The following is a 17,807-nucleotide window of genomic DNA, read 5'->3' on the forward strand; positions in this document are numbered from 1 at the left end:
AGTACTATACGATTATTTTTAAATACATACATGGAAAATAAATGGTATTTATATCTCGTATTTTTAAAGAAAATGAGGCATTGAGACTAATGCAAGGTTTCGTAATTAAAGCAATATTTCAAAATTGTAAATGTAAAGTTTCTGGCAAGATAATGAGAATTTTGGCCATATTTTAACAACAGATTACATTTCATATTCTATTAGACAAATTTTATGTTATTTATCGAGGATCAGTTAATACGTTTTTATTTGAAAAACGTTTATTTTCTGAAAGAGTCATTAATAATTGTTCGTGTGTTAGAACTCTAAGGTTTGCATAAGCTAAATAATAAATGCTTTATAATGAGTGTAGAATACCTACATGTAGGTATTATTTAGCGATACCATAGGCGATACTAATATTCTGAGTTTACACGGTAGTTAGGTACATATTATTGTATTGTTGAAATAGTAGGTATCTACATATAATACAAAATATACAGTTTAGATTATAGAAAACACTAATTACACAAAACTCTTTATTCAACTTACTTCTCTGGATCAACTGTTATCTCCAGAAACACCTTGACTTCGCTCACAAGTTTCAACAACAGATCATCCGATACCGTCATTAATTCCTTTCCAATTTCATTCAAAACCTGCCTCATATGCTTACTCAAATAGGTTTCATCCCTTACCGTCCATTCGAAGAAATAATTGAGAAACACACCAAAAGGATTCGATTTGTGACCGTAAAAATGGTCCATGTCAGACAGAATCGCGTGAAGAAGTAACGAATCATGCGACAATTTCTCATCTTTACTCGATTTTATAAAATCCAGTCTAGCAGCTACGATTGTCTGAATAGCAGAAAGCACTTCTTTAGTTGGAACGTTATCAGAATATGCCATATCATTTAATACAACTTGGAACTCATGTGCTGTACTTTCATCTAAACAAGTATAAAACAAAGTATCATACAGTGCTTCATAGAAATATCTTATGAATAGACGAACTTTCGTCTCGTGCATTGTTTTAAAATGCTCTAATATGGTATTTAAACCCATTGTACATTCATAATTCTCAACGCAAATATTATTATCTACACAGAGTTTATTCAAGTACCTCATTTCAACAATGATTGTGGCTAAAATTAGCTTCTGATTGAGCTGCTTATTTAGTTTCTTTTTGTCAACCTGCAAAATTTCAGATGCGATACTTGTCCCTATTTCTTGGAATTTACCAGAGATCTTTTTAACTGCGTTTATCCACGCTTCGGTTATGTTTTCATCGCTTACCCTTTTGTCAGCGTGTTTTAGGATCCTTCTTATATGTTCTAATTCTAGTTTTAACTGATTTTCGTATTCACTAATGATGAATTGATCACCGAGTAACGCGGCAAGGATATTTTGTACAGCCTTTGCTTGGATTACAACGTATTCATCAATAAATTTTCTAAGATCGTCTCGACAAAACTTTAGTTCGCGGCAGATTAAAGACGATTTTACCATATCTGTGATTGTATCTTCTTCCCGTATTGGAGTCAGGGATCTTCTGGAGTATTTGGCTATGTAATTTTGTCCTAAGAAACGAGACAGCGTCTCAATAACATCTCTTCCAAGACTTAGAGATCCTTGCATATCCACTTTGACGCAGTTGCATGTTGTAACTGATACTGAAAGATTATTTTTAATTTTGGTATGTTATGGGCTCCTTATATTTATAAAGGTGTAAATAAATAATACCTAGGAATAATTTAAACACTTTGGTATAATACATTTTTTTGCAAATTTCACTAAAATAGCATATTGCAAAATAAATTGTGAATTTTTTATGACTTGGTGTTTGATTTTATGCGTTTTTTATACCTACCTAATGGTAAAGTTAGAATAATGTAAAAACTTACCTATACATTTTGGAATAAAAATATTCATGACTTTTTATTTATGTATTTTGAAAACAGACTTTTTTTTCATTTGCCCGTTAGCTGGTATTGCATTTAATTTTCTTATGAATATTGTAATAAAGATTTTCAAACAAAGTTTTCTATATATAAAGTGTTAGTTTAATTTATATTTCGTAATTTAAATAGATTCGTATGGAAAATAATTAACGCCATCTAGCATTATTGTTGATAATGAATTTGAAATTACAATTGTCCATGAACATTTCTTATTTCATGGAATCCACTAGAGGGCGTTGATTTAAAATTGTTGGGTAAACTAGTACAACTATCCATCGCTAGATGGCTTCATACACAAAATGAACTAAAGCAGCATATTCATTAGGCAATAATTTTATAGGTACTGAAAACTTTTTACAAGCTTTTTACTTGTATTTTGGTGTTGCCCGAAAAATATTTCAATTTTATTTAACCGTTGCCGCAACAAAAATTGTAAATCTGTGTGAATAGTTATTTGAAGCATAAATACTTGTCCCCATTTCCCGTCCCAAACATATTATGCTTTATTTTAAAAATGTGTTTGTCTTCTACGACGCAAGAGAGCCATTATATATGAATTTTGTGACAAACTTTAATTTTTTTACTCGAGCAGTCCGTATACGGCAGTGAATGAATGTCTATATTTCACCGCGCTGTCGCGGCTTCCAGCCGTCGGTCTCAACTGCTTGAAGCGGTCCGTGTACGGCCGCCCTTAGGCCCTCTACACTAGCGTTATTGCCTCTACTCCCCAACACATACTCTAGTTCTAGGGTTAAATAAAACACAGCACTATACATAATTATTTATTGGCCTAGCCCTGCTTCTGCGCTATCTCCCTAGCTTTAGCCTTCTCCAGTTTGGCGATACGCGCGTTCGACTTGTTGCCGAGCACACCACCGCCCCAGTGCTTGCGGAGCTCTTCGTAACGCTCGTTGAAGTTGGTCCTGATGGCTTCAACCACCTTGGAGAAGGATGCACGGTCTCCAGACTCCACCTTATAATAAATAAATAAATAAAAATCGTTTATTTATTTCATAACATAGTGTACAATAAGCTTTGAATACAATAAAAAGAAATTGCATATTATAATATTGGGCACTTTATAAAGATACACTAGTTCCCACACTAGGATCCCCTGTGTTGTGGGAAACTAGTCTCTTCCAATGTTAGAGAGATGTTTAATTTCCAAAGATGAAGATATAACATCATCAGTATTGGGCTAAATTTATTTAAACTGTAGGGCACAGGCTTTATTGCCAAGTGCAGGATGTATATAAATGAAAACAGTACAATGTAGTTTGCTTATAATTATACAAAATTGTTGGCGTTATTTTAAAATAAATATTTCCGTTTAAAATATTTACCCAAATAATGGGTAGAATGTATTGGCGGTATTTCTGTATTTATTATTGTAAATACATTCTGGCAAATAAATATAATTTGAATTTTGATGCAGGAAAGAGTATTTTGTATATTAATCAATCAACTTTAATTATTATTATTAATAATTTAAAACAAATAGTATGGAATAGGTAGTACTTGATAGAGATGGCATATTCAGATATTTCTATATTGGTGGTAGAAAGGTTGACCTCATGGCATTCAGATAGCAAATACATCATCATTATATACCATTCTCTATGTCAATTGTTATTTTAATAATTTATAAACTATATTCAATAGACCCTTTATAACACGGAAAAGCTTTGGCCACATTATGTACTCTAGAAAAACATAAAACCAAAAAACCAAACATATTTCTGTGAATTTATAACGTTATATTATGTTATAAAAATTATTATCAGAACTTTCATGCCCTTTTGAAGTAGAAAATTACACTGATAGTACCAAAATACAGTTCTTATAAGTACAAAATTACGGTTTAAAACAATACTTACATTTGTGAGCGCTAAGCATGTGCAAGTCTTGCGATGAACGAGGGCTCCGAGGCGGGATTTGCCCTTAACAATACAGTATGGGACGCCCATCTTACGGCAGAGAGCGGGCAGAAAGAGTACCAGCTGAAATATAACAATTAAATAATGTATTAATTTTAGGTTATTTTTTGTGGGAATATAGTGTATTGGAGGGTGTTCTCAGAGTCAATTGGCTTCATGCAGCTTGTGACAAGCACACGCTGCTCAGGTGAAGAAATTCTAACATCATTGTATGAAATTGTTTATTAGTTCTTTTCTAGTGTTTGATTTTACGCGAGTATTATACATTTAGAAATGAAAGACTTTTTAACGGATTTTACTCGCGATTTATTCATTATTTTCCCGACGTTTCGAACACTTTACAGCGAGCGTGGACCACGATGATGAATAAATCGCGTTTAAAATCCGTTATAAGTTAAGTAGAAATAAACTATGTTCAGATAAATGTTTCTTACCCAAATCAAGATACAACACTACTGAATAGATTTGAATGAATAGACGAAGATTGGAATAGATATACATAATAGCAATGCAATAGATTGACAAGCAGAATGTCAAGTTTTTTTAAATGTTGCACAGTATCTATCCTTGCTCAAATAAAAATTTCATAATGTACTTCCTTATATTTTACTACACTAAATTATTTGAATTTAATCAATAAATTTGGTATCATGGCCTCTCTTAATATCAGAAAGAAATCTATTCAACAATTGTGTGAAAGAATAGCAAACATAGATCTGCACAAACTTTAACATTTATTGTAGTTCTTATATGTTATTAGTATATTTTATCTTAACAACAAATGAAAGGTACCTTTAACAAATAACAAGATTTCAAGAACCCACCTCAATAGGATCAACGTCATGTGCGATGACCACCAACTGTGCCTTCTTCTTCTCAACCAGCTTGGTGACCGTGTTGGTGCCCGACCTGATTGTGTTCGGCCTCTTCGCTGGGGGCTCGTCTTTCTTCGCAACCTATACGTTTATTGTTGTTAGGAACGTTCTAGAATGTGTGTGTGATTGGCTTGGTGTGAAGGTACTCAGAGATCTTGGTGGTTAGGGGTCTTCATGGCTGTCTGAATTGTTTTATGCATCATTTTGTTTGGTGTTGATGAGACAAACTTTGTTTTTGACGTGACAACGTCTTATAATTCGATAGAGGGTCCGCCTAAAGCAAAGGGGGCGCAAAGTAAGGACTTAGAAATTTTTTGATACAAAGTGAAAAAAAATTTTTTTTTGGGCGTCGACGGAGCCCCGCGATGCGGGCTATCTCTATGTAGTTTTTTTTTAAGAAACCTAACCTAACCTAACCTAATGAAAACCATCAATCTTTGAGGGCGAATATCTCGGCCATTTTTGATTTTAGAGAAAAGTTGTTCCTATAAAACATGCTTATATTAGCGATAAATAATAATAAATAGGTGTTATAATGACACCAACTCCATCAAAAATTTTCTAAGTCCTGCGCCCCCTTTGCTTTAGTCCAACTTAAATTTGCTTTATTACAATGAAATATAGAGTAAAATATACATACCTTAGCCTCAGCAGCCTTCCTTAATCTTTCTTTCCTGACTGCCTCAGTCTCTGGCCTGTATTTCTCTAAGATCTTGAATAGACCCTTAGCTGTAACAACATTATACTTATTTGTAAATGTAGTTTTGAATTAAATGTAAAATGATTTAGTTAAATGTTTGTTCAGAGTTAAAAAGCTCGTATTATTTTGTTGATAATCATAGAGATTCATCGTTGCATTTATGGATCATCATTTCATGTGCTCTATTCATAATTTGGATATTGTTTTACACTTTTCTATCTTAAATGTCTTAATCATGTTACAGAAACTAATTCGCTAACATTTTGTACACATATTACGATTTATACATGTTTGGTGTATACTGATTTCAATTATCCAAATGGCTAACAACAAGAATTAGTCCAGTTAATTATGTTTCTATTGTAAAAAGAATCAAACAAAAAAAAAATTGAAATCCAAGAATTCATTCTGAAACCTAAAAATGAGTAAAACAATATCTATAAAGGGTGAAAGGTAAGACGTCAGATGAATTTAGACAGGAGCTTCTACTCATGAAACTGAACAACTCTTGTTCTACAACTTTGCTGAATTTGTAGAAAAAAAATTGGACTTTGTAAGGAAACTTCGCTAATCAGCTGACCGATTTCCATACAAAGTCCAATTTTTTTTCTACGAATTCAGCAAAGTTGTAGAACAAAAGTTGTTCAATTTCATGAGTAGAAGCTCCTGTCTAAATTCGACTGACGTCTTACCTTTCACCTGGTATATTATGCAAACAATACTATTTGTTTTTTAGAAATCTTTTAATCTTAATTACTTAAACATTTTACTGCAACATCACACAAACCTGTGGTCTTATCCAAAGTCTGGGTGAACTGGTTGATCGGCGGCGGCACTTTGAGACGGCGCTGGAGCACCGCCTTCTGCCGCTGAATGCGGATGTATTTGGGCCATCGCACGAAACGGGATAAGTCACGTGTTGGCTGAATGTCCTGGCCTTGGGACAGGGTACTTGATAAACAACTTTATAATGAAATTTTATATACTAGGTAAATAAATTACAAGTATAACTGAGCAATAATTTCAGTACTTATTTGCAATAAAGTTTTAATGAAACCTCTTTCTAGATGAATTCTTGTATAAAATTAAAATAATTTGGAAAATCCAAAAGTGCACGCCTCATAATTTTTTTTTAATAAATATTTATTAATTATTATTTTTGTTTATTTAATAACAATTAAACCACATCGAATCAGACCCTGAAAAATGAAAGGGTTCTATTCCTGAGCATACTCAAGCGTAAGAGAAAAAAAAAGACTCGATTAGTAAAGTATTTCGGTCGCTATCGTGTTAACAAGAAAAAGGATCCGCACATACAGACTAGAGGTCCGCGCCACGCCGGCGTGCCGCCGCCGAGAGACCCCGGCGCGCCGCCGCCGCCGCCGGGTCACAGAAAAATTGGCGCCGAGTTCAAATTTTGCGCGCGAACCATGTGTCACGCACGCGTTGTTGTCTACAACACGGCAACGTCGCATCGATATAGTAGACAATGTCTACTATATCGATGCCAGATGTTTTACTCCAAAAGCTAGCCAAAAAACACTCCAAAAAACACAATAGATTTATTGATGAGGATAACGACGTCGCTCAAGAGTGTTGGAGATATTTGGCTACGGCTAACCCTTCAGATTTAGGAGATGTAGTGGACAACATTCTTAAGGGGGCGCATAAAGCAAAATAACCAATCTTCTATTAGATGATACGTGTAATATGCAAGACCAAATCTAAAAAATAAAATATATATCAAACTAGATGATATGTTCAACGATTCTGTTTAATCAAAAACATAAAATATTAAAATTTACTCGATAAAAAAAAATCACCAAGTTAGCTCTAATTTTCACACTTTTACGTTTTCTACTTGACATGGTAATACTTATTATGATTTTTTTTTTCATAAACAATTATATTAAAACATTTGCAAGATATTTGTCAGAGCATTTTGTGTAATTACTTTTAGTTTTGGTTTTATCTGCGATAAACCACTTTTATCGTGACAAAAAATCAAACGTTTATCTCGAGAAAAAAAGAGCGCCATGTCAAGTAGAAAACGTAAAAGTGTGAAAATTAGAGCTAAGTGCTAACTTGGTGATTTTTTTTTATCGAGTAAATTTTAATATTTTATGTTTTTGATTAAACAGAATCGTTGAACATATCATCTAGTTTGATATATATTTTAATTTTTAGATTTGGTCTTGCATATTACACGTATCATCTAATAGAAGATTGGTTATTTTGCTTTACGCGCCCCCTTAAGTTCTGGGAACAAAAAAAAATTGTTTTTCCTTGGCTTGCCGGATTAGCGCGATCGCTTCTATCTATCTCAGCTACAAGCACGCCAAATGAAAGGGTTTTTTCTGTAGTTGGGTTAGTCTTAACTGCGAAGAGATCGCGTCTAAATCCTGCAAAAGTTAACAAAATTATTTTTATCCATGATAATTTATAAACATGATTTGTTACAAATCAGTAACATTCATTGCTATGTAGACGACAGTACGGGGGATGCTCTTTATCCCGGCCGTGCAAACACCTCAAAGGAAAGCCTCAATGAGAGTCGAAACAAACTTATGTCTGAAGTCGAGTCTTCTCTCCAAGAAGTCTCGGATTGGAGCGAACTTAATCTTGTCGAGTTCAATTCCCTAAAGACACAGGTTTGCGCGTTCACCGCTAAAAAGATCCCATTTGTCGTAGAACATCGGTTTAAGAGTACTCCCCTTAGTATATCGCCGAAAATCGAAATCCTCGGAGTTGAAATCTCGAGTGACGTTCAATTCCGCAGTCATTTGGAAGCGAAGGCTAAATTAGCCTCGAAAAAACTTGGTGTGCTCAGTAGATCGAGATAGTACTTCAAGCCGGCCCACCGACTTCAGCTGTACAAGGCTCAAGTGCGACCGCATATGGAGTACTGTTCTCATCTCTGGGCCGGAGCCCCACAGTATCAACTCCTTCCTCTTGACCGCATCCGACGTCGAGCAGCTCGAATTGTCGATGACCGTAGGCTTTCCGATAGGCTCGATCCACTGTCAATGCGAAGAGACGTTGCGTTCTCTGTATACTGTACAGAATCTACTATGGGGAGTGCTCTGAGGAATTGTTCCACCTTTTACCAGCCGCACAGTTCAACCACCGGACCACACGCCGTAAAAACCAGTTCCATCCGCACCATCTGGATGGTTGGCGCTCCACCACGTCCGCTTCACCCGCAACTTTCTTCCGCGTACGGTGAAACTGTGGAACGATTTGCCACCTGCGGTGTTCCCGAACAACTACGACATTGGGGCCTTCAAGAAAAGAGCTTATTTGTCCATAAAAGGCCGGCAAAGCACTTGTAACACTAGAGTGTTACAAGTGTTTATGGGCGGTGGTGACCACTTAACATCAGGTGGCCCACCTGCTCCTTTGCTTGCTCTGACATAACATTGCCAATAAAATTATTGGCAATGTTTATAATTATCATGTTCATCACTAAATAGTTAAGCTACTTGATTTTAATAAAAATATTTTTTTTATTAAACTTAAAGAGAGATTTTCCTACTGCCCGCCCACCCCCTAATAACTTTAAAAATAACTAGCCCACGCCGGCGACGCCGCGCCACGCCGGGTGCCGCACCCGGCGCGCCGCCGCTGGGCTTTTGGACTGCGGCGCGGACCTCTAATACAGACACACGGACGTCCAAGACAGAACTTTTTTAAACTGTTTTTTAACTAGTTTAAATAACAAAAATGACATCAAAAATATCATGAACGTTAAAAATAGTGTTTTTTCTTAATATGTGTGTGTATGTATTATCTTACAAGTGCAATGTATGATACATAAAGACATTTTAAGTTTGAAAAATCAGATGTTTTGCGCGAAGTGACAGTAGTACCCACCTCAACGCTTCGCTTATGAGGCGTGCAATATTATAATTATTATAGAAAGATGACACAAATGCAATGGCAGCATTCAGGTAGAAACAGATATTGAACATCTAGGTAACATTTACACACTAAATATTAAGTTTAGTTTGATTTTCATGATTTATTAGCTGTAACTATTGCAATATTGAGAAAATAATAAACTCATTATTTGAATGAATTAATGATAATAAATAGTAGTATTGGACCATTATCAGTGTTAAAAAGCTCGTATTAAAAACCCACATGGCTTTTCAGGTGTTTGTTTTGATCATCACATTAGTCCATGGTAATTAAATATTAAACAAATTCAATAAAACGTTTGACTCACCAATAGCAAAGTTCTTTGTCCTCTTCTCAAAGAGAGGGTTCACAATCTTTTTGGGTTCAACTTTCTTGACGACCAAAGGAGCGGCCGCTACCTTCTTTCCGACCTTCTTCTTGGGCTGAAAACAAACTACTCATTGACTAAAATGCAAAAACATGTACAGTTAAACTTTATAATCTTTAGCCTCAGAGATCTTGGTGATAATTAAGGTGTAATCATAGCAATCATTGGATTGTTAACATCATGGTTTATGTGGAGGTTATGTATGCTTCCGAAAGTTTTACGTTGCACTTTTCCACTTTTAGGTATCACTGGCATTTAATTTGAACTAGTATGTATCAAATATTTGTGTAGAAACACAAAAATAGATCGTTATAAACATGTTACCAATGAAAACATACACTGCGGTAAGAACTATCAGCACGCCACTTTTCCCGTTTTTACTAAAATAATCGATAGAAATAATAGTATTAATTAAACGCACATGGTTTTTACCTTCTTCTGCACCATCTTGTTTAAAGTTTATTTATGTGATCTACAAGTTACGTACGGATACGTAACTCTAACAGAACACCAGACTTTCGGCTAAAATGGCCGAAACAAAAAGACAGATTCGGCGAGTGCTTGAAACGTCAGTCAAATCTGTCAAGTATCTTACCATAGATAAAAGATATTCAATAGATTAAAAATAAGAAGTAAGAAAATAATTTGAAAACTTAAATTAAAATATTAATATTCTAAACTGTTAAATATCAATATTGTTTAATTTTACAATGTATTATAATTTACCAGGAAGAAAAAGGCAGTTATAACAATTTTGTAATATTGCAACACTGGAGTTACTAAATATTATCATAGATGCCGTTTATCGTAACTTTGTAAAAAGGATTAGGATCGGATCAAAGAGTTTAAATAATTATAATATTATGATCGGGTACTTTAACGGTTAACGGATACCATCTTAGAAAAAGATAACACTAAATTGATACGATCTTGATTTTGTTTTCGATTTTGATTCTATTTCGATCTTGAATTTTTACTTTGCAATCAATTCTAATTTTATACCCAGATCCGGTAGGTAATAAATAAATATTAAATAAATATTATAGGACATTATTACACAAATCGACCTAGTCCCACAGTAAGCTCAGGCTTGTGTTGTGGGTACCGGGCGACGATAAATATATAATATTTAATAAATACATATATAGATAATAACACCCAGACCCAAGAACAAATAATTGAGTTCATCACACAAATATTTGCCCTGACCGGGGATCGAACCCGGGACCGTCGGCTCAGTAGGCAGTTACTTTACCACTGCGCCAACCGCGTCGTCAGTCAGTCAATAATTATCAAAACTCGAAGTACTTAGATCCAGATTTCGACCGAGATTCCGTTCGTTGAGAGTAAAATATGGGTCGCGAAACGGCGATACCGTCACGACATGGAGTAAGCTGTAAGGCGACGATTTTCGTATCTTGCCAAAGAAGTTTCGCAGTTCAATTCTGACACGTGTGTTCGACACACACGCTATTTTTTATTCATTTTTTGGTTTTGAACTTTTGCGAGATAAAAACTAACAAGTAACAATCATCCATACATTCATGTGCATAAACTTTCTGTTATTAACTTGGTTGGTACAACAAAAGCTTTTATTGAAATAGGTAAAAAGTACTATTTCCCACGAGGTTTTGCATCACGAAATGTCAAGTAATTAAACATAATCTAATATCATTTACTTAGTAGTAAAAACACTATCAACCTACATTCAATTTATTCAGGTCAATGGGTTTTATTAACGATGTCCCTACATATTATCTATGAAATCCTTTCCATTTAAAAAAAAGGAATGGCTTAGTTCTTATAACATAATATTATTTGTCAACATTAATTTAGTTTACAAGAGTAATTAGTTCGTCATTTCAAGATAACGTAAATAATAATTATTCTTAGCCACAGATGGCGTTAGTGGTATCATGGCTTCAGAATAAATAGTACAAGTACCGTTATCATGTTATTCATATTGATACAAACTGCTGATTATTATAGACTTAATAAAATATCGATATATAAAAACGCGTGCATTTCTCTCTTGATAAATCTTGATTTCGAGACTCAATATACCGGTCGCTGCCGCGGCAAGATAGCTTCGCTAGCTTCGTTCGCTTCGTTCGTTTCGCTCGATCCGCCCGTGGGGTGGTTCCGGGTGGTTCGCAGGAAACCAATACTCTCGGCGCTTTGCTTTGACGTCCGCGCTTACCTTTAAACGACTTCAAAAAATTGTTCTCAATTCGTCTGTTTTAGTTCTGACGAATTAAAGGCGGTTTACTTTTTTGTAAAAACATAATTATGTACTAGGTATGTAGAACCTTTACTGTGACTACAACGCATAGTGAGCTTTTTCCTAGCATTATAAATAATATGTAAATAGTAATTATATTAAAATATTTTTTTCCTACTCTATCAGATAACCCTTACAGCAGCCCTATTTTGTTCTACTGCCTATTTTTTTCGTGACAATTGAGGGTAGAATTGTTTTCTGTAATGAAAGTTATATGTAGGTATAAAATAAAACTTTATAACCAAAAATAACTTATAATCAACATAATATGTAATAATCAACTTTCTGTACAATGTGCGAATTTTTAAACTATCTCTTTTCGATACAAAAATATATAACAAAACTGCAAACTTATTTAAAAGCTAAAATTCTACGCGTGCTAAGCGGTCGTCGAACCAATTACCATTTTCATAACAGGAAAATTGCAAGTGACATGAAACCTCCATGATACTCAAAAACGTTTACAGCGACTGTAATCGGTGAAAATTGCTTTTAATTACATTATACGTAACTAGCGCCCTGTAATTATTTAAACATAATAAATAAAGCGTCCCTCTACGCACGCGCCACCCCACGACAAGATCAGATGCCCTCTCCGTCACTCAGTCAGAAATTACCAAAGCGAACGCGCAAGCGTGCTTGCTGTATGCACGCGATCCAAAGCCATTCCTTGCTAAAATAAAAAAAAATGATCCGTCATTTAATCGCGCCAATTACAGATTAAGTATATATTGAGACGTTATTTTTTTTTATTGTCAATGAAACAATGATTTTGTATTGCCATATTACGCGTGTGCGTATTGACTTTTTGTGTTTTGTTTTGTGATAATTTTGTGATAGCGAGTGATGCCAAGTGGATATGCTAGTGATAATGTTAACTGTTTATGGGATTGGATTGCACGTTGTATCGGCACCTATGGTTTGTATATTTAATTTATTTTAATTGTTTAGATGCTAATTTAAATTTATACAGTTACATTAAATCATATGTTTATGTAAATAAATGCGTTGAAATTGTATAAAATAAGCAAAATATGTAATGCGAATATATGAATGCGAAAATATATGAATGTGAAATAAACATTAATAATAAGAGATGAAAAATTTAATAGTAAATTCGACATAAATTAAAAAGGTTAATAAATTTCATAGGTACATTAAATTGATTGAAATTTCATGTTTTATATTAAAACTCGGACGTTCGAAACTGAAGTTCGTCTGAAGGCAATAAAATATGGTTAAGTGCTTTTAATATATTTTATGAGTGCTAATACATAAATATTATTTTGGTTAAATATTTGATTCGATGTCCCCGAATTTCATTATTTTGTGCTGTTTAATCGATAGCTGGTAGTGGATTTTCTTAACAAACTGCTTTTCTTTTCCAACAAAAATGCGTAGTTTTTGTGAAAATCGAAAATGAAAATTATTTTTTTTAAGGTTATTTTTGTACTAAAAACGACACTTTTATACCATTGTCGTATTAAAACTTCTAGTAATCTCGCACACAGGCAATATTTTTAAATATAATGCCGTATTATTAATTTATTTATAACAATTTCTTAAATTATATTACCTGGAAAATGTAAGTTTGTATTTACCACGTATTTACGACATGCCATTATAGATAATAAATGTTATATGACGCGTTCACAATTGTAGATAATAAATATAATTCGAAAGTGATTTTTAAAATGAATTTGTCAAAAATAATTTTAAGGACAGCGCTAGTCGTCCGCTAAACGGATGAATAAAATAAATTAGTTGTCCGATTACCGGATGAATAAAATAATAATTCTTTAGAGAACTGCCGCACTTATTATAGGTTTTTTGTGGGGGGAGGAGAGGGGGGAGGAGGGCACACGTAGGTATTTGATTTTTTTTGCGCGTCGACGGAGCCCCGCTTCGCGGGGCTCCTATTTCTGTGTAGTTTTTTTTTTAAGAAACCTAACCTAACCTAACCTAACGGCTAACCTAACCTAAACTTGATTTTTTTTTTGCGCGTCGACGGAGGCCCGCTTCGCGGGGCTCCTGTTTCTGTGTAGTTTTTTTTTTAAGAAACCTAACCTAACCTAACCTAACGGCTAACCTAACCTAAACTTGATTTTTTTTGCGCGTCGACGGAGCCCCGCGAAGCGGGGCTCCTATTTCTGTGTAGTTTTTTTTTAAGAAACCTAACCTAACCTAAACCTAACCTAACGAATTGAGGGCGAATATCTCGACCATTTTTGATTTTAGAGAAAAGTTGTTCCTATAAAACATGCTTATATTAGCGTAATCTTTACGATAAAACAATAATAAATAGGTGTTATAATGACACCAACTCCATCAAAAATTTTTTAAGTCCTGAGCCCCCTTTGCTTTAGTCCAACCCAACTAGCTTTAGTGTTAAAAGGTTATCTAGTAATCCGAATAATCGGACGATTAAATTATTTTATTCATCCGGTAATCGGACGACTAATTTATTTTATTCATCCGTTTAGCGGACGACTAGACACTTCGTAATTTTAATTTAGATAGCATTTGATAATAACAAAAATTTTACGATACATAAATAAAATACAAACAGGTTGTTTAAACCTACGTAGTTTTTTTTTGTTTGAGTGGGAATCGCCCTAAAGTCGCTTCTGGCACTCGCCGGCCGCTGCCGCGGCACGCTCGCTTCGCTCGCTCGGCTCGTGCGGCAGTTCAACAGTTAACCTAACACGCTCGTCGCTTCGCTCCTCGCTACCTATTTGAATACTAAAAGTAAAAGTTAATCGATTTTTAAAACTGAAGCAAGTGAGCTATAAAAAAACATTAAAAATTAAAACGTATCATTTATACTCTATGATAAGCTAGTATATTTGTATTGCTAATCTGTGATCTGCGTCATATTAACTAATCTGTGTTATCTGTGGCTTGTTGTGAATACAAAATATGGAACGATTTTTGGCTATACTAAATTGTTAAAATACTATTTTGACAAAATAAATTGTAATATGTAAATAAAGTAATAGGTACGTAAATATATTTAAAAATAATGCGTGTGAGTGTGATAATTAGACATTTTGATACTATAATGGCTTAAGATTTTACTTTAAGTTGCGTTTTTAGTACAAAAATAACCTTAAAAAATATCATTTTCAATTTCGATTTTCACAAAAACTACGCATTTTTGATGGAAAAGAAAAGCAGTTTGTTAAGAAAATCCACTACCAGCTATCGATTAAACAGCACAAAATAATGAAATTCGGGGACATCGAATGTAATATGCAGCCATTATTTTAATGTTCTTCATTATAAAAATTTTAAACTTCTATGTTGCTAAAACTTTAATTACCTAATTAACATAAACCTCAGGTTAAAATACGAAAATCCTAATTCTACTCGTATTTTCTACATTCTTATTGACAGTTACAATTACAATAATTGCCAATATATTCTGGAAGCAAAGAATATTAGGAAATGATTCTATATATCCATCCGCGACTGAGATGCTTGTCAAGATTTATACCAATTAAATGCTATGAGAGAGGGTCGGACTTGGTTATCAAGTAGGGCTGCGACTAAAGCCGGGTCCGCAGCGACAATTTTCTAACAAAACATGTTATCGAAACATGTTACCAAAACATGTTTGCAAAACCGCTCGTCCGCTGCGCCTATTTTTGTTATTGTTTTTATTTCATTTCAAAAATGAGTTCCGACGAAGAAGACGTGGAAGTTGTTTTAGCAATAGTTGATTTAGTTCTCCAAAGAAATAATAAAAATAGGTTCCGGGTCCGACCCTACCTGCAACCTCGTTCCTTCAATATTTATCAAGAACTAAAAATTGATGATAGGTTCGGTATAAAAAATTTTTTTAGATGTTCAGAAAGCGATTTTCAAGAGCTATTGACTATGATTTTACCAGATATAGAGAAGAAAACAACATGGAGGAACGATGTGATTCCTCCTGACATGAGATTAGGTGCGACTTTACGCTTTTTAGCGACGGGAGACAGCTACACCAGCATAATGTATCACTTAAGAATCTCTAAACAACAACTATCAAAACTGATTCCAGAAGTCTGTTTAGCTCTCTACAATAGACTGAAAAATGTGCATCTAAAAGTAAGTATTTTTTTTCGAAGGTATACAATACAATATTATGTTAAGTGGCGCCGCCATCAGTACAAATACAATAACTACACTAACCATATTATTTAAAGTTGATAGGTTATAAATAGTCTAAAATACCAAGCAATTTGAGTACAGGAATTGTTTTTTTTTTTAATGGGATATTTATTTAGCTAGGAATGTTTTTTTGTTGATGAGGAGAGGTTTAAAAAAAATAAAATAATAATAATTTTGACAAATTTAAAAAAATCCTAATTCCATAATAAACCAAAATTTACTAATTTTAATTACTGTTAGAGGCTTCTGACGGGACCAGCTTTTAATAAAAAATATATAATGGGGATCTTAAAAAAATGTCTCTATGTCTATTACAGTCGTGAATAGGTAGTTATTAAATAATTACTCTTCTTTTTATGAAATTAAATCAATCTTTATTCTTATAATAATATTCTTACAATAATATTCTTATAATAAAAACAATATTTATTTACAGAGCTGGGCAGAAAAACGCAAATTTTTGAATGTTTGTTTTTATGCAAAGTCGTGGAACAAAAGATATCATATAAAAAAATAGCTCCGTATGAATTCAATAAATTTATGAAATTAGGTGATATTTTTTTGTGTTACAAAAACAATTAACAATTAGAAAAATTTAAAAGAACGATCAAAGACAAACATTGAAAAGGAGTAGTAAAATCACGAAAAAGATCTGTTTTTTTTTTTTCGTTAACTGTGCTCACATTTGTTTATTTTTTTATTATATTTTAAAAGGTTTTCAATTGCTTGATTTGTTTCAATTTGTGATGTATCTGCATCAGGGCATAACACCATATCGTTTTGTAATATTACAACATTTGAATGTGGTGGTGAATCTGGTTGATTACCCGTAACTTCTATAATTTTCCCATTACTCGAAATCACAAAGTATCTAGCAGTCGGACTTGTGGTGGCTGTGGTTAGCGAAATATTGGGCTGTTCGTAAGTAGAGGTGCTGGCAATCGGAAATGAGGTTGGCATACTTTCTGTTTCGGGTTGTGTGTAGGTCAAAATTTCGTACTGTTCGTAAGTAGAGGTGCTGGCAATCGGAGATGAGCTTGGCATAGTTTCTGTTTCGGGTTGTGTGTAGGTCAAAATTTCGGGCTGTTCGTAAGTAGAGGTGCTGGCAATCGGAAATGAGGTTGGCATACTTTCTGTTTTGGGCTGTGTGTAGGTACAGGTCCTGGCAGCAAGACTTGTGGTTGGCATTTGTCTGTAGGTTGAGGAGCTTTCATTAGGACTGGATGGACTGGAAGAATAGCCATCATTATTTAATGTATTAATCGCCGAATTATCGCTCATACTAGAGGTAGATCTACGCGTAAACTCGATATTTTCTAATTCATATTTACAAAGTAGACTTTGAATGTCTAATTTTAGTTTGCTCTGTGAAATAGCATTAAATTTGCGCATTTGAGCAGCAATGTAGAGCCCGTATGTAGTGATTTCATCTTCTTGCTCCGGCGTTTTATTTCTTTTTTCTCTAATTGCTTTCAAAGTAAGCAAAGCCTCTCCATATAAACCAGAATTTCGCTTCTTTTTTTGTGCATCCGATCCTTTGCCTCTCAGTGGTGTCGAAGTAATTGGTGGTGGTGTCGGCGTTGTTGGTGGTGGTGTCGGCGTTGTTGGTGGTGGGACCGGCATGGCTGG

The 17,807-nt window shown here is 34.2% G+C and overlaps 3 protein-coding genes and 2 non-coding genes across 6 annotated transcripts in view; 1 reads left to right on the plus strand and 4 right to left on the minus strand.

Moving 5' to 3' along the window:
* Positions 1-527: 527 nt before the first annotated feature.
* Positions 528-1,758, minus strand: LOC149909381 (uncharacterized). Its single transcript, XM_090118701.1, has 2 exons — positions 1,725-1,758; positions 528-1,654 (listed from the first exon to the last, which is right to left on the minus strand). Exons 1-2 carry the CDS (start codon positions 1,756-1,758, stop codon positions 528-530), a joined length of 1,161 nt encoding a protein of 386 aa, XP_089974827.1.
* Positions 1,759-2,711: 953 nt separating this feature from the next.
* On the minus strand, positions 2,712-10,333 carry RpL7A (ribosomal protein L7A). The gene is made up of 7 exons (XM_090119371.1): positions 10,175-10,333; positions 9,683-9,797; positions 6,242-6,391; positions 5,395-5,483; positions 4,704-4,835; positions 3,820-3,942; positions 2,712-2,915 (listed from the first exon to the last, which is right to left on the minus strand). Exons 1-7 carry the CDS (start codon positions 10,187-10,189, stop codon positions 2,733-2,735), a joined length of 807 nt encoding a protein of 268 aa, XP_089975497.1. The 5' UTR covers positions 10,190-10,333; the 3' UTR covers positions 2,712-2,732.
* LOC149909383 (small nucleolar RNA SNORD36) lies at positions 5,551-5,631 on the minus strand. Its single transcript, XR_016458630.1, has one exon. It is a non-coding gene; the product is annotated as a small nucleolar RNA SNORD36 (small nucleolar RNA).
* On the minus strand, positions 9,561-9,635 carry LOC149909384 (small nucleolar RNA SNORD36). Its single transcript, XR_016458627.1, has one exon. It is a non-coding gene; the product is annotated as a small nucleolar RNA SNORD36 (small nucleolar RNA).
* A 2,403-nt stretch (positions 10,334-12,736) lies between the features above and the next one.
* Positions 12,737-17,807, plus strand: part of tow (target of wingless repressor) — a 68,317-nt gene continuing 63,246 nt past the window's right edge. For both annotated transcript variants that reach the window (XM_090119373.1, XM_090119374.1), the window contains exon 1: positions 12,737-12,942. Coding sequence is in view for 1 of the 2 variants with exons in the window: in XM_090119374.1 (XP_089975500.1) it covers positions 12,870-12,942 (73 nt within the window). In the remaining variant the exon portion in view is untranslated. The remainder of the gene's footprint in view (positions 12,943-17,807) is intronic.

Source organism: Colias eurytheme, chromosome 3, assembly GCF_061535395.1.
Source record: "Colias eurytheme isolate Ceu_HAF_F1 chromosome 3, ilColEury1 Martin Lab GWU primary, whole genome shotgun sequence".
NCBI classification, from domain to species: Eukaryota; Metazoa; Arthropoda; class Insecta; order Lepidoptera; family Pieridae; genus Colias; species Colias eurytheme.

Bases quoted from the DNA above. Each gene is read 5' to 3' on its own strand.
- LOC149909381 (XM_090118701.1), bottom strand. From the start codon at position 1,758: ATGTATTATACCAAAGTGTTTAAATTATTCCTAG. The intron at 1,655-1,724 runs GTATTATTTATT...ATAATCTTTCAG, and splicing joins AGTGTTTAAATTATTCCTAG to TATCAGTTACAACATGCAAC.
- RpL7A (XM_090119371.1), bottom strand. The intron at 6,392-9,682 runs GTGAGTCAAACG...CCCTGTCCCAAG, and splicing joins GACAAAGAACTTTGCTATTG to GCCAGGACATTCAGCCAACA. The intron at 3,943-4,703 runs GTGGGTTCTTGA...GTTATATTTCAG, and splicing joins ATGACGTTGATCCTATTGAG to CTGGTACTCTTTCTGCCCGC.